The following is a 24,703-nucleotide window of genomic DNA, read 5'->3' as shown; positions in this document are numbered from 1 at the left end:
GGAAAACAGTGTGATGCTGCACCATCCCACCCACCAGATCTGTGTGTCTAGTTTCAACATCCCACTTCTGGTAGCCACTCTGGGCCACTATAGCCCTTCCACATGCTCTAACTGGAGGATGCTAAGCAGCCTGTGGTTCTCACATGCCATTCAGCTAATTAATTCAGAATTAATTTGAAGCCATGACTTGCATAGCCCTTCAAACATGCTGGCTGGTTCCTGCCATACGGCTTTTTTATGAGCAGTGCTTATCCCACTGGCTGGCACCTCTGTGTCCTCCTGAGCCAAAACCTGAGCTGCATATTGCTTGTCCCCATGCTGAGGTGGCTGTGGTCACCCTGCCCACTATCTCTCACCACCCTGCAAGGCAGGAGTTATTTCCTAGGAGAAGGAGCTGTGTAAGGCATAACTCCATCACCTGGGACACAAGAACAGCCATAACCTGGGCCTCCTCGTTAAAGGGGCACAAGCAAACAACAGTGTTCAGTCCAAGCTGTGCCTTTCTTCAATAAAAGGAAAAATACACATTAAATAACTGAGAGATCACAGGCCTGTTGTGCCCATTTTTGGATTTTTTTTTTTAAAGACAGCTACTGCTCAGCACAAGACAGGTTGGGGAATGTCACCCTGCTGCAGCCTGAAGTCCTTCACATGTCCCCAGTGTGGAAGGCAGCTGTTTCCATGTATCTCATGTAGCTCAGCTCCTGCCAGGCTGCCACACACAGGTCACATACCTCAATCTCAAAGCCACACATCAATAAAGAGAGCAAAGCAGAGGGATTTCTTTATCATATTATTACTTTCTTTCTTTTTCTTTCTTTTACTTTTTTTTTAACCTTGGGCATCTCCTTCAAAGTGAAAAATTAGCCTTACAAAAAGAGAGCAGTGCTCAAGGTCACAACTCCCTTCATCCTTGCCCAAAAGGCATTTTTGTGAGCATCCCATCCAGGTGGCTCAGGACCCTGTGGGGCAGAGGATGCTGCATGTTTGATCAGCACTGAGCCCATGCTGCTCCACGGCCAGGAACCTCACTAAGCTGCTCCCACAATAACCGAGCCCTTATTGATGGCAAATCATTACACTTCCCTACTGTACTGCGGGTGCTGGCAGCTCAGCTGCAAGTGCTTACTCTGCATGATGAGAGGGAAAAGTCTGCTGGATAAACACTGCACTGTGCTTTATACTGCAACTACTTGTCTTCCTTTGGTGGCTGTTAAAACACATTCAGCATATGGCACACTCATTCCTAGTTGTAAATAATAACAGAATGCATTTGGTTGTCTATTAAAAAATACACACAATCCCCTACAAAGGCTCTTCCAAAGCTTAAGCAATGCAATATGGGAATATTGCTCTTCCCTACCCTTGCTGTGCTTTGCCCAGAGCAGCCAGCCTCAAGACATGGAGATGTTGCAGCTGGTGCTTAACCTGCTGCTTACAACTTTTCTTTCCTCTCCAAAATACTTCTAAACCCCAGGATCTGCTGGCCCAGCCGTGTCTGCATGTCTTGTCCCCACACCCAGTGGTAATTGCCCTGTGAATGCCTTCCCTCTGGCAATACAGCAGTGCCAAGGATGTCCCCCCAGCACAGCAGGGGCTGCTGCAGTACCAGCTGCTGTGAAAGCACGTGCCAAATACCCCAACCTTTTTTTTTTTCTATCTAAATAGTCATTGAGATACAGTCTACACAACACTTCGATGTGGGATATTTATTACACACTGGTTTGTATGTACCAGTTCATACACGCCTGCTTACACACAGTGGTCCATAGCCAGCCTTTCCATCTACACCTGTTTTACTCATCTACAGCTTATCTAGGCTTCTTTTTCCTCAATCTTCTCCTTCCCCAGACCTTCCAGTTCCAAAGAAGTGCAACTCATGCATTCATAAGGGTCTGTGGCCAGCAACTAGATGTGCTTTTTCTCCTGCAAACCACCAGCTAGCTGGGTCTTGAACCCCATGGGTGCCCCCCCAGTCTTGGGGTAGACATGCCAAAGAGAAAGAAAATTAAAATGCATAAACTTGATGTAAAAAAGCAGTAGGTACTGAACGGGATGGTGGCCTCCTGACTTTTCTCACCTTTCTTCACTAAACTGCAATCTCATTTTGGGGTCTAACTGCAGCAGGATCCCAAGGACTGACCTGTTGCCCTCCTAGATTTTGGCTGCAGCTTCTCAGGTGAAGGATGGTTCCCCTGTTTGCCTTTCCTGATCCCTTCTGCTGTTGCACTGAATTTGATTAACTTTACCACAGAGCTCTCCCTACAGTCTATTAGAAACAGACCAACAGCTCCTGAGTAATTCCTAATTAGATTCCTCAGCTCTGACTGCATTAGCTGGCTGGCCAAGGCCCCTCCAACTCAGTTATTATTACCTCAGGCCTTGTCAAACCCATGGAAAATTGTATTATGCAGCACAGGCATAAAACCATCAGGACCTTTGAAGCTTGATTGCTATGAAAGATCCTTTTCACTTTTTTCTTTTCTTTTAATTTTTTTTCCAATAGTAGGAAAAACAAAAGGGAAATCAGACCAGGGAAAATAATTGTTCTAAAAGGCCGGTTACACCAATGCAGTGACAGCGACCAAGCTCCCAGAGGACAAAACCAAGCTGAAGTCACCATGTGCCTGCTTCAACCCTTATGCTTTGTTGCCTTTCTTACACATACAAGAGCACCCAGTCAGCAAAGCCTAGGCAGGCAGCATCAGATAGTATCAGGGAGGACAACCAAGTGTGCTGCTCTCAGTGATGGAAGTCACCGTTCTGAAAAACACAAGCATCTCCCAGCCAGTGTATTTGCATTTAAATCCCAGTAACTCCCACCTAGACCTGGGGAAACAAAAGCATGCACAGCAGCAGGATGACTCTGCTTAGTCAGGCTTTCAAACCACTTTGCAGCAAAGAAGTGAAGTTGCATAACCTACAACTAAAGGAAAAACCCCACCTTTTAATAAACTCAGTTGTGCAATTGGAGCTACATATTTCATGAGTACATCTATTATAGATATCTTCTGTGTAAATACAGGTATTTATAAAGTGAAATAGCAAGTATGGCTACCTTTCTATTCATCTACATGCAGTGAGTGTGTGTTTGTGTGAATTACACAGGGAGAGTAAGGTTACCCAGTTAGGGATAGCAGGAGCTTTGGTTTATTTCAGTTGTGAATTCCCAACACAAAAAGCTGCACACGAAGAGGTGTAATAAAGCAGTATGAAAGCAGACAGTGATTAACAGGCCAGAAGCTTCTTTTATCATTATCAACTATTTACAAAGAAGCATTTATATGTTTCACCATCTCTGGGGAGCTGGCACTTAGCATTAAAAATACATGAATAACGAATGAAGCCCTGTGTACCTTATGGCCTTTTAATAATGCAAAAACCTTAGGATTCAGGATATGATACAGGTAAACAAAGGAAAAAAGACTGGTGGGTGGAAAATAGTGTGAGATCCCTATGTAAAGGACAATTTATAGCATGTGAGGGTTAAACTGTAAAATAGCAGCTTGCTGTCAAACCTTTCTTCTAATCAGAAAAATAACTCAAGGAGCATGAATACATGGAACAGAGGGTCCAGTCTCTGCTATGACTGTGACAACTGGGGAGGGAGAGGGAGAGCAAGCAAGAGATCAAGAACCACCTTAAGAGCATCCTGCGTGTCATCGAGGCAGTAGACCCGGATGCTGTACTCCAGGGAAGAGCAGGACAGCGGTCCAAAGATGGCCAGTTTGAGACGTTTGGCTGCTGCCTTGGTGATTGACTGTCCCACCAGGGCATAGGTGCTGAGCGTTTCTGTCAGGATATGGCAGGCCTCTGGGTCCAGCTGGATATAGCACGGGGTAGTAAAGTTTTCCTCTCCGACCACCACCACATCCTAAGAGGGAAAGAGGCCAAGTTACAGCATGTGACCCGTCAGAGCTACTTTCCCTTCAGGCAGCAATGTCCCTTTCAAACCTGGATGATGCAAAAAGTCCTTGCTGTTTGCCCATTAGATTAATCAAGGTCTAAAAGTGCTTCTTCCAGCTTTTCTCCTGTGTAGGCACAGGGAGCAGGTTTCTCTGGGGTGCTGATGATGATGTTGGAGGTTGAAAACTCCCCCTTTGAAAGCACTCCTGCTTTTAAAGCCTTGAGCAGAGTTAGACAAATAATGAAAACATCACCAAGACTTTACTGACAGAGATATTACAGAACTAATCATTTGGTGACCATGATTTAGCATCAGTAGTCTCAGGCATGCTGAATAAATAACTGCCCTTCACCTCCTAAGCACGACAATAAGGAGTTATAAAAACTCAAGGAAGGGAAGAAACCTCTGTGACAGCCAAATACCACATCTATATGAACTATCATCTGCTGCTTCCTCAGAATAATCCTCTGTGACAAAACTACAGGATGAGGGAAAAAAAAACCTGCCTGAATGCAGATGACTTCCCCACCCTGGGTGTGCAGGGAAACAGCTCTCCTGCTAATTTCTCCATTCAACCCTGCATGTAATATCCTGCAAGCAACACAAGGTGCTTTGAGAGGGAGCAGAAGTGAAGCGTCAGCAGTGGGTGACAGCCGCCTCTTGCAAAGCCACTACGTGCCACACGATGCTCAGCACAACTTGTCCACTTCATCCCTGCTGCCTGCAGCTCTGCAGCACAATGTACACACCTGGCAGCTGAGAAGAGTGGGCTCAGCTGGCATTAGGCGTTAAGCTTGGCTCCCTTAGTCTCAGGAGAGGCAAACCTGCCACGTTTTCAGCGGTGGCACAATCTTTTTGGAGGGCAAGGTGCTGCTCCATGCCCACGCCAGCACCTGGCTCTGGCAGGAGGTGCTGCCCCGAGTGATGCTGCAGGGGTGTCCATGAATGTGTGTGCACGTGTGCGTGTGAGGCTCAGCTTGGAGGAGCTGCTCCAGAACTGACAGGAGGAAGAAGGGATGAAAGGATGGCCAGGGGCCCCATGGATGCTGCACACACACCAGGGTGTGTGCAGGGTTGGCAGAGCAACCTCTGCCTAGGGCAGGGGGAGGATGGGTAGAAAATGAAGAGGTGCCAGTAACACACAGACACAAATAAGGAATACACATGTGGTGCCACGAGTTGGGCTGTGGGGTGCAGATTAGCTGGCGAGACAGAGCTCGCTGCATGCTGTGTTGTGCTGCATGCTCCCTCCCAGCAGGAGGAAGAGCCGGTGCCACAGGCAGCAGGACAAACACAAGAGGCTTTTGAAGACAATGCTGGACATAGCACTTCTGCTGCTGTCAGCCTTCAGAAGCCACCCTGACCTTATTAAACTTACCAGTAGGAGAAAGCACCCTTGCCAAATTAATTATGAGACCAAACAGGTGGCAGCAGGGACCTAGGAGCACAGGGCTGGAGAGGAGAGCTCTGTCAGGATTGCCCAGCCTTGCTGAAAGCATCACTTTATGCTCCAGTTACTGTGAGAGGATCCTTTAGCCACACTGCTTTGGGACATTCTCCTGCTATACTACTAGCAAAGAACCACCTCAGGCTCCCACCATGGAAAACTGCTAGCACTAGGAGGTGCCAAAGTGCCCAAAGACAGATCTCTGCATGGGCACTCGGCAGCTTTGACATCTTATAGGGAAGGGCACTCCTGCCTGCCTGTAGCAGCCATGTGTCTCACGTGGAACTCCCAAAATACAGGCGTCCAGGTTCAGAAAGGCAAGTAAAAGACTAACAGAGAGCCCTGGATGCAGCCAGCACACAGGCTGGAGCTCTGGAGCCTCACCTCCCACAGTCCCTGGGCAGCCTGGTGCTTCAGCTGGATCTGCCAGTCCTCTGTGTTTGGCTCTGCGCAGTGGTGCATGGTTAAAATGACAGGCCGGGTTAGCAGGGCTCCTGGTGGGCCACAGCTCACCACTGGTGTCAGCAGGGTTTGGCTGTCTTCTACAGGTGGCCTGGTGAGGAGACAGAAACATGAATACATTAAGTGAGTTGAAAAAGACAAAAAGGTTCATTTGGGTGTGTAAAAACAAACAAACAAAAAATCCTTCTCTTAAAATAAAAAAGATTGTGCAAGAAAAATCGGTGGGTTTTGGTTTTCCTCCATTTTTTTTCCAAATCCAAATTTATTTCCTTTTTTTGCTTGTTTTTGTGCCAAATATCACTTGTGTCAAAATGCAGGTTTAGGTGTCAGCAAATTACAGGCCATATTTGCTGAGTACACTCCACTCTGAAGGATCCTTGCAGATGGTATGCAGAGGCTTCATTTCACCCACTGCCAAAATGTGGTCACTGCTGCATTTGGCAGTTGTACAGTAACACACAAAAATGAATGGTGGCTCTTGTAGGCACCACTTGTGAGAATTTTCTACTGTTAGGACAGAGAAAACTGACAAAGAGAGGAAGACACCGAACTAATAAGCATGTAAGCATGGCTGAAAGTGGTACACAGCCCATCTGAGATGTGCACTTTGAGTTCTGAGTCATCACCAAACCACTGATACTCCATTTTACTTAAAAGGCATTCAGATCTACTAGAATGGCTATTGCATGTATGCCTGCAAGGAGCAAGTGTCACTGCTGGTGAGGGAGAAAGGATGAAGGGATGGTAAGGAATAGTGCAAGGGTAAAATACACTTGTAAAGCCCAAGATTTCTAGTGATCACGTCAAGCTGTTCAGCTAAAATCACAGGTATTATCCAGTGTGCTTGCTGCCAGTTACTAGGAATTGGTCTTACGAGAAATCATCTGAATATTTAAGATACACAACATACACTCTAGTTTGAAAATGACAGTGTGTGTGCCTGTGTATGTGTGCACATGTGTGCAAGTGCAGACCATCCCAGATCAACCACTGAGGAGCTTAAAACAAGAGGAAGCATGAGTGACTTTAACTATCCCGACATCTGGTGTATGACAAATACAGCTGAATGTGCCTCATCAACTGCCTCCCTAAATAATAGAGGACAAATTCATGATCCAGAAATCAGCAAGTGGGAGATTAAAAGCGTTCAATGTGATCTGCACTTAAAATCCCGATCTGCCCACAGGACCACACGTGCTCTGCTCTGGCAGTCCCATGCTGCATTTACAAATACAAGTACATCTGCATCAGTCTTAGAGAAATTAGTTGAGACAAAATTGCTATTTTGTTCTGCAAGTTTTTGTCTTTCCCAAAAGAAAAAATACATAGCATAGTAATCATAGAATCTTAGACTATCCTGAGTTGGAAAGGACCCACAATGACCATTGAGTCCAACTCCTGGCCCTGCACAGGATTATCCCCAAGAGTCACACCCTGTGCCTGAGAGCATTGTCCAAACACTTCTTGAATTCTGCCAGGCTTGGTGCTGTGACCACTTCCCTGGGGAGCTGTTCCAGCGCCCAACCACCATCAGGTGAAGAACCTTTTCCTGATACTCAACCTAAACCTCCCCTGACACAACTTCAGGCCATTCCCTCGGGTTCTGTCACTGGTCACCAGAAAAAAGAGATCAAGTGCCTGCCCCTCTACTTCCCCTCAGGAGGAAGTTGTGACTGTAGTGAGGTCTCCCCTCAGTCTCCTCTTCTCCAGGCTGAACAGATGCAGTGACCTCAGCCAACTCATGCATGGGTTCCCTTCAAGACCCTTCAACCATATGCATTGCCCTCTGGATACTCTCTAATAGTTTAACGTCTTTCTTGTGTTGTGGTACCCAAAACTGCTCACAGGCCGCACCAATGCAGAGCAGAGCAAGTAATCTTGGATAACATTTTCAAGGAGGCCAAATCAGGACAGAAGCCATTATGATATCAAATTTATCACACCTATTCTGGTTATTGCAAATATATGCCCATAGGACTAATCTAATTTTGTCCACTTTAATTCTCCCTGCCTATCACATAAAATCCACAGAATGCAAGATAAACTTTTGAGAAATCCTTTTTCAAAACGGAATGAAGGCACTTTTGAAAATTACCCCTTGTTGTCACAAATGTTGTGGAGGTCTTTGTAACATTTGAGAAAAAAAAAGAGTCTGCATTGAAAAAACTTAAATCTATGCAAATCAGTAAATCCAGATGATATGCATCTGTGGAAATTAACTGATGAGTTTACTAAATGGCTTAACAATTGTTTCTGAAAATCCATGGACTGGAAACAAACAGCTGTGATATAGACTTTTTTCAAAAAAGATGTAAAGTATAACAATCTGGACAGCTATCATGTATTGTGCCAAGTATTTTAGCCTAACAAACAATACACAAAATAAATGAAACACTAGCAGATAGAGTACCTAGTCCAGCTCCTCTTGCATACTGCAAGGAATCACTGGATTCAGATTAAGAAGATGAGGTATCACTTTTTTGCAAGGCCAGACTGAATAAATCATTGGCCAGTTTTTCACTACAACATTCTTTCTTTTTTGACTCATTTACATTATGTTATTTTAAACATAAAATAATGTAAATGAATCAGAAATAATGACATTTTATTTTATGCTATTTTTTTCATAAGAAGCAACAAGAAGCTTAAAAAACACTCAGAGTGTGTCAGTGGTTTTTAATGGTCATCAGCCTTGGGAATTGGTGGATATTTGAACTCTGTCCTATGGTCTAATTCAAGAAATTTCAAGAAATAGTATCTTATGAGAAAGATCTCTCAAAATTATAATATATGTATGTAAAGCAGATATGACCAGCTATAGCTTAATCATCTAGTTAACCTAACTTCATCTAAAAGTACTGACCCATGAAAAAGAAAAAATTGAAAATACAAGCTATCACAGTTTTTTGGAGTGAATTACAGAAGAAGCAGTCAAAAAGAATGCAGGAGTGAATATATCATGATTGCCTTAAAAAAATTAACATGGTGCCTTTTAGGTGAAAAATTAGTTAAAATCAACAAGCACTGATGCCTGCAGTCAAAAACCCCAAAAGGTCATTAAAGTAATATGGTACTGATAAGTCATACAGTCTGAAGTTGTCTCCAAGTAAAGTTTAGTCACTGCTTTGTGCCAAAGTTTTTTTAACTGTCATATTTTAGGATGCTGGGCACGATTGTGTGCCCATTTTTTCTGCAACATTTTATAGCATATTAGAACAAGAACAAAAAAATTATGCAGAATACCAAGTCAGGATGTGTGGCAGACTGCAGAGCAAGGAACTGAGATGGGAAGTGAATGCAAGCATACAAAGAACATCTTAAAAATATCAATGCTTAATATTTTTTCCCCATGTTCATAAACAGCATCTTTGTCACCAGACTTGGAAGATTTATTGCCAAGTGAATGAGATATGCATGGTTCTGACCTGGGTATTTATGATAGAGAACAGTCTGATTAGCGAAGAGAAGAAAAAGTTGTGGGGATGCTTGACTTTACAGTCCCAAATTCCCAACTAGGCACACATCAGAGAATGGCACCACAAAATTACTGAACACCTGCTGGTCCCAGTGACTCTCCAACATCCACATCATACAGATAAACCTTTAAAAACTGAGATGTAATGAGTTGCAGAGAAGTTCTCCAGTGGTGTGAAGTGGGTCACTGTCACTATTGAAGAGAAATACCAGCTCCGTTAAAGCCTATGCTAAACCTCTCTCTGACTACTGTGAGGCCAGGATTTCTACTCACAATGTGGAAAATACAATCATTACAATTACAGGTAACAATTAATAAGGAATCACTGCAAGTAACAGGGAAAGCCAGAAAACAATGGCAGAATTCTAGAGAGGGTAAAAATATGAGTAGGAAATAAAATCTTATTAATTGTACAGTAGCTCAGGCTGGAGCAAACAAAACAAGTTCCAAAGAGTTACATAGTAAAACAGAAAACAATAAAAGTGAACAACATTTCAGGTGAGCTTGCTGCAACACAGCAGGCATCAACGTGTAACATGATGCAGTGACAAAAAGCAAATCTGATTTCTGGCGTTGTATGGGACAAGGCATGTCAGAGCACATCACAGTGATATTCCCTTTCCTGCTCTAACATGCCTGCAGGTAGCAGCAGTGTGTTTAGGGACCACCACGAGATCTCTGAAACAAACACCTGAAATTCCCAGAGGAATGAGGCTAAACAGCACAATGGCACAGACAGCAAAGAGGTGTCCTATGGAAAGTGACACGAAAATGGAACAAAAATCTCCCAACAAATCTTTTCTCGCTTCTCATTGTTTTCAATTTCCTTTTTAAAAGGATTACGCCTTACTATAGCTAATGAGAACAGAAACAGATGCAGTAGACAAGATACATTATACAAGGGATATTAATCGTTCTTCTTCAAAGCATAAACCAACAGTAATTCATGGAATTAGTAAACAACAAATTCCCCTGAAGACAAGTTTTTGTGTAGTCACTCATTAAGACAACTTTATTCCTTCTCCTGAAACAGGAGATGCAGCAGCAGCAAAGCCAGGATCCCAGCCTAGAGGAGCATGTGTTGTGACCAACATTGAGATGTATGTGCTATAGACTGTGGGATATCTAGCACAAATAGAGACACAGGGGAGCTTATAGAGAAAGGGAGTTAAACCTATGAGCAGAAATTATCAAAACTGTGGGCAATCTTTTAGGCTATTTTCCAAAAAAGAACCCCAAACCCAACCTCCTTCAAAATTCCCATCAACATGGGCTCCACCTTAGGCTTGCAGCAGTCTCGGGATAACTATGTAGAGGAGACTGGGCACTCAGCTGTATAACTCCAAAAACAAAGAGATGCTTTTGTTTTACAAAGATCTGAGACTAAAATTCAACTCACTGCTTAGTGTTTCTATTAAAAGGCACTAACAGTAACTGAAAGGTCTTCAGATATTTTTAGATGTTTTCCCATCCCTTAGAGATTATCAAGAACAGTCAGCTTATATTTAAAAGCAAACAAACTTTTATTCACCATATCTGGTCCATTCACAATCAAATTTGTGTTTTTAATGGGATTACTTATTTGAAACTGTCTCCCTGTAATAAGACAGACCATATTCATTAAGGTAGCTGTCAGACAGCAGATGTGAGCACCACTAGATAAATCTCTGCTCCTCAGTGGGACTACACTATTCTCCCTGCCACTGTGATTGCTCCAGGCAATCACAGCAGCTCAGGAAGCACAGGATGGATCAGGGAGAGAGGAATGGCTATCACATAGCAACAAATGGCAACCCTTCTACACAGTTTAGCCAAAAGTTGGAGGAAAGTTATTTTTTTTCCTCCTTTCATTGCTGGGGCTTTATTTTTCAGTATGTGTTCTTAAGTTTCAAACTTAATATTCTCGACAGACCCAGTTTTTTCTGACAGTCTATCTTCAGAAGAAAAATACTCTGAGAAGTTTGCCCTCCCTTTTTGCTCATGCTCTGGTCTTTTTCATGTTGAATTTTTCAATTATTGTGACTGGCACTTCAAGAAATTGTCTTCTGGAGTTGCAGAGTAATTTTGTTTATGCAACTGAGATAAGGAAGGTGGAGAAATGAAATATGGAAGACTTCAATTTCTTTTATTTCACATCACTAAGCTTAAGGTTTATTGGTGAAAATGCAACATTGCTCCTTGGATCACACTCATTGATCAGATGCTTGATTTTATATTAAACTCTGTGCATACATTATGAAGCCATTGATACAAATCCTGGCAAGGCTCACCTGACCCTTTTTCTTTTAAGGTAGATAATTTGAAATTTGCATATTTATGTGTGTCTTCCATCTAGACCTTCAGGAGTGTTGCTTGCTCTGTTCTTCAGGGTTGTCAAATTTTGTGGGCACAGCGACCTCCACTCTCATTTGGAACACCTCCTGTGTGATGGATTATACAGGAGTGTCCTTCACAGAGATGTATCTGTTTTGTGCAGTTCCTGCCTCTGATTAGAACACGCCAGAGTGGCTCCACCTAAAGCTGTGTGAGCTCAGCAGGGGTTCACACAGAAACACGGGAACTGCCACACAAGATAAAACCAGTGGTCCATCAAGACCCAGACCCCATCTAGCACTGACCACTGCCAGATGTTTCTGTAGGAAACACAGCTCCGCTAATTTAGCTCACAGCGAGATTTGTTTTTTAACCTGAGGCAGTCAAGCAAATCCTGGAGGCTGGAGGTTTATACTCATGCTATTTAATCCTTAGGATTAAATTTCAGATTAATTAAATAAATTACTTGATCTGTAAACCCCAGGGTCTCTCAGCTGCTCATGGGATCAGGCTCTTGCCAGGTACTGGCCAACATAATGTGCTGATTTTATAGATGAAATCACTACTCAAGAAGGGACTCCTTGCAAATCTCAAAGTTGGTGACACTTCCCCAGACTAAGGGAAAGAGCATCTGCTCATCACTGAAAAAGACTGAGCTTTGAGACAGAAACCTGCCTGACAGTTGTGAAATATTCTCATAGCATTGTCATTTTTTCAGTTACACATATATGTGTATACATGTATATATGTATTTGCATGCCTACATATATGTGTACAAACACACACCCATATATAATTTTCCCCACTGTAGCTGCTTCATAAAGGATGTGGATCTTTTCATGAGGTCAACACACCAGCCAGGGATCAGAGCCTAGGAGCTGCCTGCCATCCATCCTGCCCCAAAAGAAGGAGGGTGAGCTTGCAGGACAGGAGCAGGGATAACACTCTCCTGGAGCATCAGTCCAGTAAAAGAGAAACCCCACTGTGCCACAAGTACACTGACACACTTGGAGGAAACAACTGCCTTCAAGTGGTGTTTACTGCAAACTATCAGAACCCCAATTCACTACCAAAGGATAATGCTTTTGTGGTGACCTTCCTGCTCTCACATGCTTTGATGGATATGAAATGAAATAAACAGACCGTCTCAGAAAGCTCTCCTAACCAATCTGCAAGTCAGCACAAAGAGGGTTGTGAAGTCTCTCAAATTTCTGTACTACAGCTTTCAGATACTAAGTAGGGAAACTTATTATGAAAATGAAGGAAAAGAAAAGGGGAATTTGCAGGTGTCCGAGAGATAACATATTTTCTGTTTCAGCTTGACTATTCAGAAGTTGTTTCACAGTTCTACAAAGTGTGAGCTAGATCTTAAGTTGCTGGAGATACGTGAGCTGGGGTGGTGACCCTCTCTTGCTTCTCTGGTTCTACTACGGTAGCATTGTGGAGACCACATTCTCACCTCAGAGCTAGTTGTAATATCAAGGACAAGACTCTACCTTCATTTCTGATAATAACATGCATTTTATAATTTCCTGTGTGTCCCCTTCCAAACAACATCAACAGACAATAGGACTTTTCAACTCATACACATTTGCACAGTGCTCATGAAAATAAATATAGGGTCTCACAGGGTTTGTTGAACACACTGCAGTTACTGCCTGGCCAAGAAAGCAAATGTCTGCAGCTAGTCCTTACTGGGGACTATCACTCTCTGCTAGAGTGCTGCAAGAGTGCAGTAGTTGATTTAAAAAATAATTACACCCATAGCAACTTGTGGTACCCATATGACTCCAATTATATGAAGCAACATCTGTGGCCCATGCAGTCAGAAAAAGAAGCTTTGACTGAGCTGTAGCTCTGCTACACAAGTGAAAGTGTCTGGTAAGCAGTCCTGCAGTAGGAGAACATTACAGCTGGGTGCCACCCACTCCCTTCTGCTCCTTGGCACTCGGGGAAAGGGGGCAAATGAATATTCAGTTCTGAGTGATGTAGACAACACCCAATGAGCTCCATCTTAAATGTCCCAGAAGAAGCTACTTTCCAGGAGCACAAATAGCCTGCTGTGCTTTCTGAAAAACTACCACAAATCAAATAAGCAGCTGGACTCTCTGCACCCAGAAAGTGACTGCCACCACAATACGATGACACCAGCTGTCCCAAGGTAGACTGCTCTGCTCTCCTCTCCCAAGGAAAGAAATCACTTGTAAAATCTTCCTTGTAAGTGAGGATTCACACCATTCTGTTTATTTCTGCAGGTGTCCTTTGGCATACTTGCTCAGTTTGGCAGGCAGCACATCTCCAGCCATGCTTTTCCCAACACAGATTAACCTATCCTTCTGTGTGACTTGCTGAGTTACAGCTATCACAAAGCATGCAGAGGCGGCTTTATGATCCTTGAAGAAAATAAATTAGACAAGTATGTGACATTAGTTGTCCACAGCTGCATGAATAAAGTAACAGGGATTCCCTCCATAACTGGCTGGAAAGAAAATAATTGCACATACAGCATCTTCTAGGAATTAAATAATTTTTTTAAGAATTAGGTATTTTGGAAAGGGAGATTTTAAAGAAAGCTGAATAACAAGGAATGTCATCTGATTTCTTTTTTCTTCTTCAGGAAAGGCTCTTTGTTCAGTATTGTTTGTAAACCTCTTTCATAGCCAAAAGTAATAGGAATATAATCAATACTAGCTATGAAAAGAGACATTTTTTTCTGTAGCTGCAATTAGCTATTTTCAAAGAGCAGCTGATGAATAATGTATGCAAAAGGGTGGGTGGAAGGATTACTTAATTTTTCTTTAAGTAGATTATTTTAGCTTGGGTGAAAGACTACCAAGCTAAAGAATAGTGTTCAATATCACACAGTGTATAAACAGCTGCGGCTTAGCACATAATAAAAGCTATTAAGAGGCTGAGCCAAAAAACATATCTAGCTACGAGGAAGAGAAAGAGGCAAAGCACCGTGTAATGACTGCCTCAGCTTCACATTTGCCATTCTGCCTTTGTGTGTGAGTCTATTCTGCAGCCTAAGATCTCACCTTTCTCTTCATTAGGGTTTTCTAAATGGCTGCAAATGGTATCTTGGCCTTTTGGTAAACAATTTTTTTAAATTTCAAGGCTGCTAGATCACATGCAAGTAGACATTAAGATCTAGAATATGAATTAGCCACACATTCAGGTAACAGGAGACAACAGTGGTCATCCCAGCATCAGTTCTGGGTGTCCTTGCCAAGCAGCAAGGAGGTAGAGGACACCAAAAGCTTTGGCTTCATCCTCTGCATTGACTAGCCAAGCCCATGAAGGGTAAAATAAAAATTCACCTTCACTCAAACAGGAGAGGAGATCTTTCAAGTCAGCTGCTCAGGCACCTGTCCCTCCACTGAGCTGATTTATCACCTTTCTCCTCTGCTCCCTTTCTCCTTTGCAGCACAGGTCTTTATCAAGAGGATACTTCACACCTTCTCTGCTGCACAAACTCATGTTGCCATATTTTCCTTGCTTCTCTACAATTTAGCATCCCCCCGGCCTGAGGGCTTGCTGCAGAGTGCAGCACTTGATTAGGAAAGAAAATGTCTGAGCTGGTTTTGTGGCAAAGTTTATCCTTGGCTTTGTTTGTGTTTATCTCCCGGTCAGCAAATAGCTTAAATGCAGTAGGCGTTGCATAAGCATTATTACCACAGGTCGACAGTTACTACATTTTCCGCCTCTATTAATGAATAAGGAAATAAACGCAGGGTTTTTTTACCTCATGTTCTCCTTCCTGTGAACTGTCAGATACATTTCATAGACTCTCCCTTGTGGAACGGCTCCCGCTGGGATCAGCAAACTCACTCCTGCAGAACAGAAGAGACACAAAATATAAGATGGAGAAAAAGGAGGTGAGTGGGTCTGTGAAGAGGAGTGACAGGAGAGGAAGAAGATGAAGCCTGCAATGCCAGATTTTCAGCCATCCTCACCAGACTGTAAATCACCTCAGCAAAGTGGAAGAAAGACCATTTACTGTAACTCTGGTGTCTTCAGCGTCCACTGCCTGTTCTTTTTCCTCTGCACTGAAAAACAGGAGTGAAGAGGATTTTGTTCCCTTTAATTTTATTTAAAGAGCAGACAGATGGTTACGCTGTTGCTTACCTTGTAAAATGATGGAAAAACAAACAACTCTGACTAAAATTTCCAACAGCTGTAATGGGACATTTCTCCCTAGGCAATTCTTACTTAATTAAGATCAGGAAAGAAAAGCAGTGGAGCACTGTCCCAGGAAGCAACAAGAACTAGTTGTTTCCTGAAAGATGGCTCTGTGTCTGGCATCCTGTCTTTTAATGCACTCAGTTCCTAGACTGCCAGGGAGACAAAACTGGGCTTGGTTTTTGAATGCACCTAGTCCTATAAAGTGGCTCAAAACTGGGATATTCAGCCTTGAAAAAAGTGTGGGCAAATATGCTTGGTGTCCTTTTCAGTAATGATTTGCTTCACACTTGATTAAAAAACACTGTTCTTACATTATTTCCATTTAAGCCATGTCTTGTCTTTACACAACAAACATGGCCCACAAACTGGCTATTTCACTCTGCTGGACACATCTCAGCCAGCTCCCTTTGTAGATGCAGATTAGCTGGAAATCAATGGCAAGGATTTGTATACAATTGTTACTACATAGCTGAAAACAAACCTAGAAGAAGATTATTTGCATATATGTGTTCACACTAGAGACACTTTATAGACACCTTGCACGGCTCTGCCTCTTTCCTTGAGTACACACAGTTTTGTTGAACTGGACACCTCCCATGTGTTGGTGCACAGGGCCTCAATCCCATACGTAGCTTTGAAGTAGAGGGGTAGGAAAGCATCTTCCACAAATGCCTTCTGGCACCTGTGTCTTTACAGGCCTGTTACAACCTAACCTGTGCATGCTTGCAGCTGTAACAGGACAGGTATGCTGCAAATGAGGGGCTTTGATCATATTTTGCAGAGGATATACATTTAGAAGCAGCACAGAGGCATACAAGGTAGCAGCAGACAGATTATTTTATTTTACAGAATCATTACTTTAATCATTTTGAAGGGATTACAGCATCAAATGTTTTTTCTTCACAAATTGATATTAATATACGGGAATTAACAGTGACTAATAGACTTTGCTGATAATGTGCACCACTGTGGCATATGAAAATGGAGTATCAATATCTATCTTCAGCTGCTACTTAGAAAAATGTGAAATCCAAGATTGTATAGCACAAATTTTCAACAATGCTTATCAGTCAGCACCAGATTTACTGATGTAGTTCAGTTTTCACTTAAATTTAATAGCTATTTTTGCTTCCCATAAGACAGGAGCTCAGAGAGCAAGGCTATGGGTCCAAGCACTTTTGGCTGCTTCACGGGCAGTGTGGGACTGCATCCTGGAAGAAGCAAACCACCCAGACATTTTGCTTCCTCATAACATCAACAAAAAAGAAATGATCCAGCAAAGGCACAGGCACTATCTCCTTGGTGAGGGCATTTGCTGTAAAATGGCCAAGCTATGAGCTGCAGTCTCACATGTACTGTGGTCCTACCTGAATTCCGAGTTCCAGTGAAACTGGGCAGGCGTGCTCCTGACCACTGTACATCCTGCATATTCCTCACATCAAATGCTTTATGTATTTGATTCATTCTCACTTTAGATATTAATGCTGCTCTGCAGTATCATACTACACCCACAGGAACATCTAGGTGCTGAACTTCCTTAGAAGGAACATCAACACTTCATGTAGGAACCAAGCAGCAGCAGCATGGCTCTGCTAAAAATCCTGTCTGAAAGACCTGAGCTCTCCCAAGGCTGCCCAAGAGCTCCTGAAATTGCCTGCTGGTGTCAGGGTGGTCCAAAGGGGCCTGGAAACCTGACTTGGCGCTGTATGAGAAAGACTGAGCAGCACATTGCATTACATCAACAGGCCCTCAATGCTCAGTCCCTCTCTTTTCTAGTTGTAAAGGAAGTCAACAATAAATACAGGTAAAAAGACTACAAAAATAGTGTTCTGTTGTTCTACATCAATTGCACACAGTCTACAATGAATTGGAAGTAGCGAAAGCAATTTATTTTTAAATTAATTTGCTCTCTTTTAGTGCAATGACCAAATAGAGTCTTACTGTATTGAAGTCCCTTTTCTAGAACTGCAAGAAAGGAAAAGGTGATGTTGAATTGCACTTCACACAGGGGAGCTCTGAAACCTTGCATGTCTCAGAAAGTGACTAAGAGCCCTGCAATATTCTGTTTCGAATCAGAGAATCATTTAGGATGGAAAGGACGTCTAAGATAATTGAATCCAATCATTAATACTTCACGGTGTTCACCACTAGATCACATTCCTACGTATTATTTGGGAGAAGAGACCAACCCCCACCTTGTTGCAGCCTCCTTTCAGGTAGTTGTAGAAAGGGATAAGCCCCTCTCAGCCTCTTATTTTCCAGGTTACACAGCCCCAGCTCCCTCAGCTGCAACTTCTATGACCGGGGCTCATGTGATAAGGGGTCCAAGTCTTCCTCAAGCCTGTAGTGTTTAAAAGGTGGCCAGGACTTCGGGTAGAAAATATTCGAAGTGCTTTGGTAGATGCAAATGGAAGGGGGAAAAAAAGCCCCACCTATTCGTTTTGATCAAAGAAAAGGCAGAGTCCCATGTATAGAATTTCTTTCCCTATGTAAAAACAAGCTAACACCACTTAAGCCCACAAAACAATTGCACCTTTAAGCCAGCATGGCTAGCACTTACCTGAACTGGGAATTACTAGGTGGCCTCCTAAGGAGTTGAAGGTCCCAAATGCTGTGCATGATGGGTCAGTTTGCCGAGCAAGGCTCTGGTTCTTCATGTTCAGTGTCTCATTCTCCAGCAGAGACTGTGTAATCTGTGGGGACAGCTTGGAGGAGAAGTCAGAGAGGTCGTCCTGGGGAGTGACTGCACCAGAGGTGTTATAAACCTTGATCTTTAAATTGGGGAGCGGGTCCAGGATTGGCGAGTTGGTCATTGGGATTTTATCAGAGACATCATGCAAGGCATACACAGGACCCCTGTACATGGCTGCAGCAGAAGTGAGGTCTGGTGGCACTGCCAGGAGGTCTGCAGTGGAGATGAGAAGAAAGAACTGTATTATTTCTCTATTCTGATGACTTTATTCTGAGCAACAATTTGGGCTGGCATTTGCATTTTGTCTTTCATTCCAAATGTTCAGATATGCAAAGTCCCTGAACCTTCATCTCCATTTCCATGAATCTCTCCAGCAAACTCCCAGGGTTCATATTGCCCCAGCTGCTTTGGAATCTGATTGCTGTAAAAAATTGCAGCACATTTCTCCTCTGAAGAGCTTTCATTGGGAGTATTTTTCCAGGCTGCACTCAGATTTCAAATATGACATGCTTAGCTTGAGGGCAAGATGTTTTCATCGTTCAGTAGATCTAGTTTTAATGAAGAACCCCACCCTAAACGCTATGCAACAATCATTAACCAATTTATCTAACTGGCCTAAATGACACCATTCCTGAAATAAAAGACACAAGAAGCCTATGAAGTCATCATGTCCATGACTCCCTGCAGTGAGGGATTAGGACTTGCATCACACTTTTCTAAGATTTGTTTTAAAAGTTTCTCCAGCGAAGAAGATGCTAATCTTACATGTAACAACTCTCTTGTTATCTTAACTTTTACAGTGTAGATATTGGGAATAAATAGGAACATTTTAACCTAAATAAGTGTTTTGATAAATGCAGCACTACCTTTAGAGTGTTCTTTCCTGGCCAATGAAGTGAGGAAGAAAAAATCAAGCTGTTATGCACCAGTGATAAAAATATTCATTATTAAATGATGTTCTACCACAACTTCTCTATTTTCTATTAAAAGCACAGTACTTCTCAAACTATTTATACCATTGGAGACAGGACATAGGAAAAAAAGCTACTAGTGAAATAGGGGGGAAGGAGATGTGATAGAATTACTGTAGTATCTCTTCTGTGATGCATCCTGCCCCCATTGTTTCTGCCAGAGCTTTGCCTTTGATTTCAACTTGTGTTGGACTTCATTTTATTTCCATAAAAATGTCTGAGTTTCACTCTCACATTCATGCTCTCCCTTCAGAAGTTAAATTCACCTGCTTTATACTCTTGAGCACAGCTGACAAATGTCATCATGGGTTTTGAGCACTTGACAATCAGAAAAAAATGAACATGATCTTTCTCCTCTTTATCAAGTGTCAACAGGCATCCAGCAATATCATTCACACAGCCCAAAAGACCATAACCTGATAGCATCTCCCTGAATTGGTCAAAATGTAGTGAGATGCTGACTAACCTTGCCTTGCAGCCTTGATGTTGACAGGCTGAAATCCCCCATTTAGTGCTGAGGAGTCGATAATATCCGACTCAAAGTCCCGATGGTTCTTGCGATAGACAAACAGGGCCACAGCTACGGAAATAGCCAGGCACACGATCACGGCGATGACGATCCCCACGTAGAGAGCAACGTCATCCGAGTCAGGAGCAGCTGCAGGGAGAGAGCCCAGGAACCTTCAAGAAATGTCGTCCTTACAGGGACTTTCAAGAAAACACATTCTTATTATTCTCGTTTCCTGCAGATATTTACTGCCTTTTTTATAGGCTAATTTAAAATCCATTTCCAACACCATATAGCAGGTCTATGCCCTTTTGATGGAAAACAATCCTTGATTTCTCTCTAACTTGTGTTCTAACTCTTCCCCTATCCAATTGTTCATCTATCTAATACTCAGGCTATGAACGACTAAGCAAAACATGTTATAGACTTAGTCTTATGAACCAAATTCACCTTATGAAATGAGATAGAATGTCTAAGTGACATAATGTCCTAATATTGGTATTTAGAAGTTCATCTGATACCAAAATCATGTGGGTTTTTAAACTTCAGAAGCCTTATTTTTACTTTAAAAGACGTAAAAGAATCAAAAATTTCCATTTTCTATGGGATATCTGGAATATCAGGACATATCTTTGGTTGGTTTGTTTTTTTTTTAAATGTAACCTGTTATTACTCCCTTCCATCTGTATGCCTTCAAAAATCTAAACTAGTAAATTAGCAAAATAGAGAATCAAGCATTGAATTCTCATCAGTAGCATTAACACATACATATTAAGATAAAAGCTGAAGTAAGCCCAAGAAAAAATGTGGTAATTTACCAAAAGGAACCAAAATTTATTAGAGCTGTCTTGTAAGGAAATAGCTATGATATTTCTACTAGCTACTATATACCATATCTTCAGCACCAATTCCAAGTTAATCTCTAGCATCATTATCCAACAGACATTTTTTCCCCAAAAGGTCTGAATATGTGTTCAAAAATTGATGCATTTCTATACAGTGAAGAATCCCATTTTTAGAAATAGCCTAATGAAAAAAGGAAGTGCTAAAACAAATCAGACTCTTTTACTACCCCATTTTTGTTGGTTTGAAACATGTGAAATCACTTTTATCTCTTTTAGCCATTTAAGCCAAGCTGCCCTCCAGCTGCAGAGGTGAGAGCTAGCTGATGTAGAAAGGGACTGATCAATCTCCCAAGAGCTCTGGGCTACCAGACCTTCAATTTACCAAACTTGAAACATCCCATTTTTAACCCAGCAGTTCAGGAAGCAGAACTCTTGAGTTCCGGCTCAAAGACAAGTTACCCTTCTACCACACTCCTTCCAGTTGCTAAGGGAATTTTAATGAGAAGATGGCTCATTCTCTCTAGGTTCTGCCTCTGAGGCAGCATTCTTCTCCCATTTCCCTTGTGCACAAGGGTCCTTATAATCCTGTGTCTGCTGCAAAGCACTGTGCCTGTTGTCAAGCAAGCAGAATGTCACTTACCCTGCTGAATAGCTCCCTTTTTTGCCTAGTCACACTGAGCTTGCCTAACAGTAAAGCCTGACCCAAGGAACAGCATCAAATTATCACCCAGGAACATAAAATCAAACATTGAACTTACAAGAAAATCCATATTCATTCTGGGTTCTCTGTTCAGTTGAAATAGGATAAATGAAACCTTAAAAAGAAAGAAATTAAACAAAAATGGGAACAAAATCAAATGAGAACAAAAAAATGAAGCATGAAAAATAGTTTAATTAAGAAAAAAAAAAGGAAAAAAGGAAAAAAGGAAAAGAAACTGATGGCACTTTAAAATTCTGATACAGCACAGAATTATGATTTTGCATCCCCTGTCTCCTCCAGAGCCTTACTAAGAATTAATAAGCAGGCAGATTGAATTTCTAAGCCAAAATCGGTCTCGAGTCACTAACTTTGGAGTGCTTAAAGTCTTTCTTTTATTGAGCATAAACTGTAATGGATCTAATTTATTTCAGACATCTAGGGTCATTAGCATATGGAAAGTCTTTTTATCCTTATCCCTGCCATATGCTTTAATTCCCAGGACATGTTCGGTGAGGCTCTAAACAGTTTTTATATTTAATTATAATAGCTTGCTGTTGATCTAATAGAGCTAAAGGAGACCTGTTGTCACTGGTCAAAGGTTAAATACTGATTCGTGGAGCAGTCTATGCACAAAGCCCTCTCTTTGTATTTCCTTGGAATTATTTTATCCTGTCCATAATACATGTTCAATAGGAATTCCTTAGGGAGTAAAGAATTTGTCAGCAAACAGTGGTTTCTCTTTGAAATCATTACAAAATCAATAAGGCCCCTGGGGTCCGAACATTATTTATTTGAAATCTTTGCAAGCACCATATATTGACAAAATCATAACACAATTTACAGCTTTATTTCGGGATGGATAAAGAAGAGATAGTATTTCCTTTGTCTTTTCCCTCTGCAGTCCCCACAGCACAGCACACTGGAGCTGTTTAGCTCACACATGAATCCTGTGAACTCACTAAGCATCTCCCGTGTGGCAAATGAGCGAAGTGGTCCAAGTCCCACCCTGCTGGAAAGGTAAATGACAAATCCCAACTAAGCAGAGGAATCCCATCTGGGATGGGATTAGAGTCAGTGTAAGCAAGAAGGTACCTCTCCTTCATCACCTTCCCTTAAGCTCTCCTGAAGGGAATTTCACCCCCTCCCTTTTGATCACACAGCAAGGAGCTCACACAGCTGGGGACTCCCTGCAGGTGAGACAAAACTGGAAAATGTATTCCTGGTGTGTGCCTAATGCACAGGACCACATTACAGGCAGAACTGAGCTTGGGTGCTCAGCATCTGTTGTGCTCTACACATATCTTGCTGCTTGGCTGTATTTTTTATTAATGAGGACACAGTCTATCCCAGTCACAGGCATAGACATACCTCCTTCCAAAATTTCCAGACATTAACTACTGCATAAATTCCACCAGCAAAACCAGAGCTGATTTTTCATGATGATGGGTTTTTTTCTGGGACATTATAGCACAAACAATGCTGCCTGTAATCTCTGTTTAAAGCTTTACTTCACAGCAAGGACTCCAGCCTTTCTAAAACCAGTGTTTTAAAAATATTATGTTGTTACATTCATTTCCCTGGCTCTTTGAGGCAAGTTCACCTATGCATACTCTCAACATGCATACTCAATCTTTTGTTAATAACTGCCTTCTCTTTCTACTGCTGTAGTTGAGGTATTGGCCATGAAAAGTCTGGTGAGTAACTTCTGAGGGCTTGAGTGAGTGCTCAGTAAGTCTGGGCATTTACAGTACCCTTGTTACTCCCAATTACTCCCCAGACAAGTGCTGAGGCTCATAATTCGGTAAACGTAAATTTCAGCTATAGCCTTATGCCCAATATTTCCTTTGGCAAGATGTCTCTGGAGAGACCACGAGGCAGGCAGAAAGAATTTGAAGGCCCAGGGACAAAGTGGAGTTTAGGCTTGATGCATCTCTGAATGATTTTTTGCCTTGTACTCAAATCCACTGGGAAAGTTGAGGATGTCTCCTTGCACTTCATGTGCCCCAGTAGGTTCTCAGGAGAGATGGAATGGAGCAGCCCACGTTCCCTGGTTCAGCATCACCCATGGAGCTTGAGCTCACCTGTGCGAGCTCAAGAGGCTATTCCTCTCTCCTCACATTGCATCCGAGGTGCTCAGTTTTGTGTTCAAGGTTGTGCATCATTCCTGCCACATCTGAAGGGATCCAGGTACTGCCACTCAACAGGCACAAAAGATGGCACCACCTGGATTAGCTGTGATGTTACTGAAAGCATTCTCTCCTCACAGGAAAATGGAAATCCAGATTCAAGCTTTTTCAGCAAAGTAAACAAGCATGATCCTCAAATATTCTGAAAAAAATTTACCTCACTGCAACCTCTCCACAGAGCCTGTTGGTCACAAATACATATTTGTGGCTCACAAGTTTCCACAAATTCTCTTACTGCTAACTACGGACAGCCCCCTGCAGCTACATGAGAGTGATGCCAATTTCCTCTGCAGAAATGCTTTGTGCACACATTCAAAAATACATCTATTGAAACGGAGGAAGAGGCAAGGATACTACAGGATATTTCTGCCATTTGGGCAGGACATTTTATATCAAAATTAGTTTTAAGCACGCTTTTCCCACTCCTCCAAAAGGGAGTGGGCATTGAAGGGGCAAGGAGGAGGCCTGCAGCCATGCACTGGTGATGGGCAGGAGGCAAGCTTATTGCCACGAGCCCAGCACAAGAGAATGGGCTTTTCTACAGGGAGCTGTCTGTCACACTGGTCCCTCTGACTATGCCTTCAAACAATGAGAAAAGGACATTTTCATCAGATAATGACACAAACCTGCTGGGATTAGTAACAGAAATAATGAAGAATGTCTTCCCTCCTCTCCTCAAAGTAATTGCAGCGAAGAAAAGATCTTTTGTGTGTGGATTTTTTTTCTTCCTCCTTGTATGAACAGCATTGCTTGGCAAATACCTAAGGGACTTCTACTAGGGTGATGAACATTTTTAATGAGTGTGAATTTAGAAAGGTGCTGGAGGGTTTGACTCTAGGAAGGCTGCTGACTCAGAACAGCTGGTTTCACAGTGAGCTACTTTGAGAAAAGTAATTTAAGCTTCTTCCTACAGCTTATTGGGAAATACATATTTTCAAGAGTGCTTCTGCTATTTTGTTGTGTAACTTACTGTTGAATGACTAAAGTAGCAATAATCATACTTTATGCTTGC

At 42.3% G+C, this 24,703-nt stretch overlaps 1 protein-coding gene across 2 annotated transcripts in view; it reads right to left on the bottom strand.

Annotated features, from left to right (window-relative positions):
* The window catches only part of UNC5C (unc-5 netrin receptor C), a 250,256-nt gene that overhangs the window by 13,422 nt on the left and 212,131 nt on the right, over positions 1 to 24,703 (bottom strand). The window contains exons 8-13 of one of the 2 annotated variants that reach the window (XM_014875273.2): positions 21,564 to 21,620; positions 19,919 to 20,110; positions 18,350 to 18,694; positions 15,350 to 15,437; positions 5,739 to 5,907; positions 3,641 to 3,874 (exon numbers count right to left, since the gene is read on the bottom strand). In XM_014875273.2, the coding sequence (XP_014730759.1) occupies positions 3,641 to 3,874; positions 5,739 to 5,907; positions 15,350 to 15,437; positions 18,350 to 18,694; positions 19,919 to 20,110; positions 21,564 to 21,620 (1,085 nt within the window). The remainder of the gene's footprint in view (positions 1 to 3,640; positions 3,875 to 5,738; positions 5,908 to 15,349; positions 15,438 to 18,349; positions 18,695 to 19,918; positions 20,111 to 21,563; positions 21,621 to 24,703) is intronic. The other variant, XM_088163959.1, reaches the window with a different exon arrangement.

The sequence above is a fragment of the Sturnus vulgaris genome, chromosome 4, assembly GCF_052056855.1.
Source record: "Sturnus vulgaris isolate bStuVul1 chromosome 4, bStuVul1.hap1, whole genome shotgun sequence".
NCBI lineage: Eukaryota > Metazoa > Chordata > Aves > Passeriformes > Sturnidae > Sturnus > Sturnus vulgaris.
Note: the sequence above shows the minus strand (reverse complement) of the source record. Positions and strands in the feature narration are given on the sequence as shown.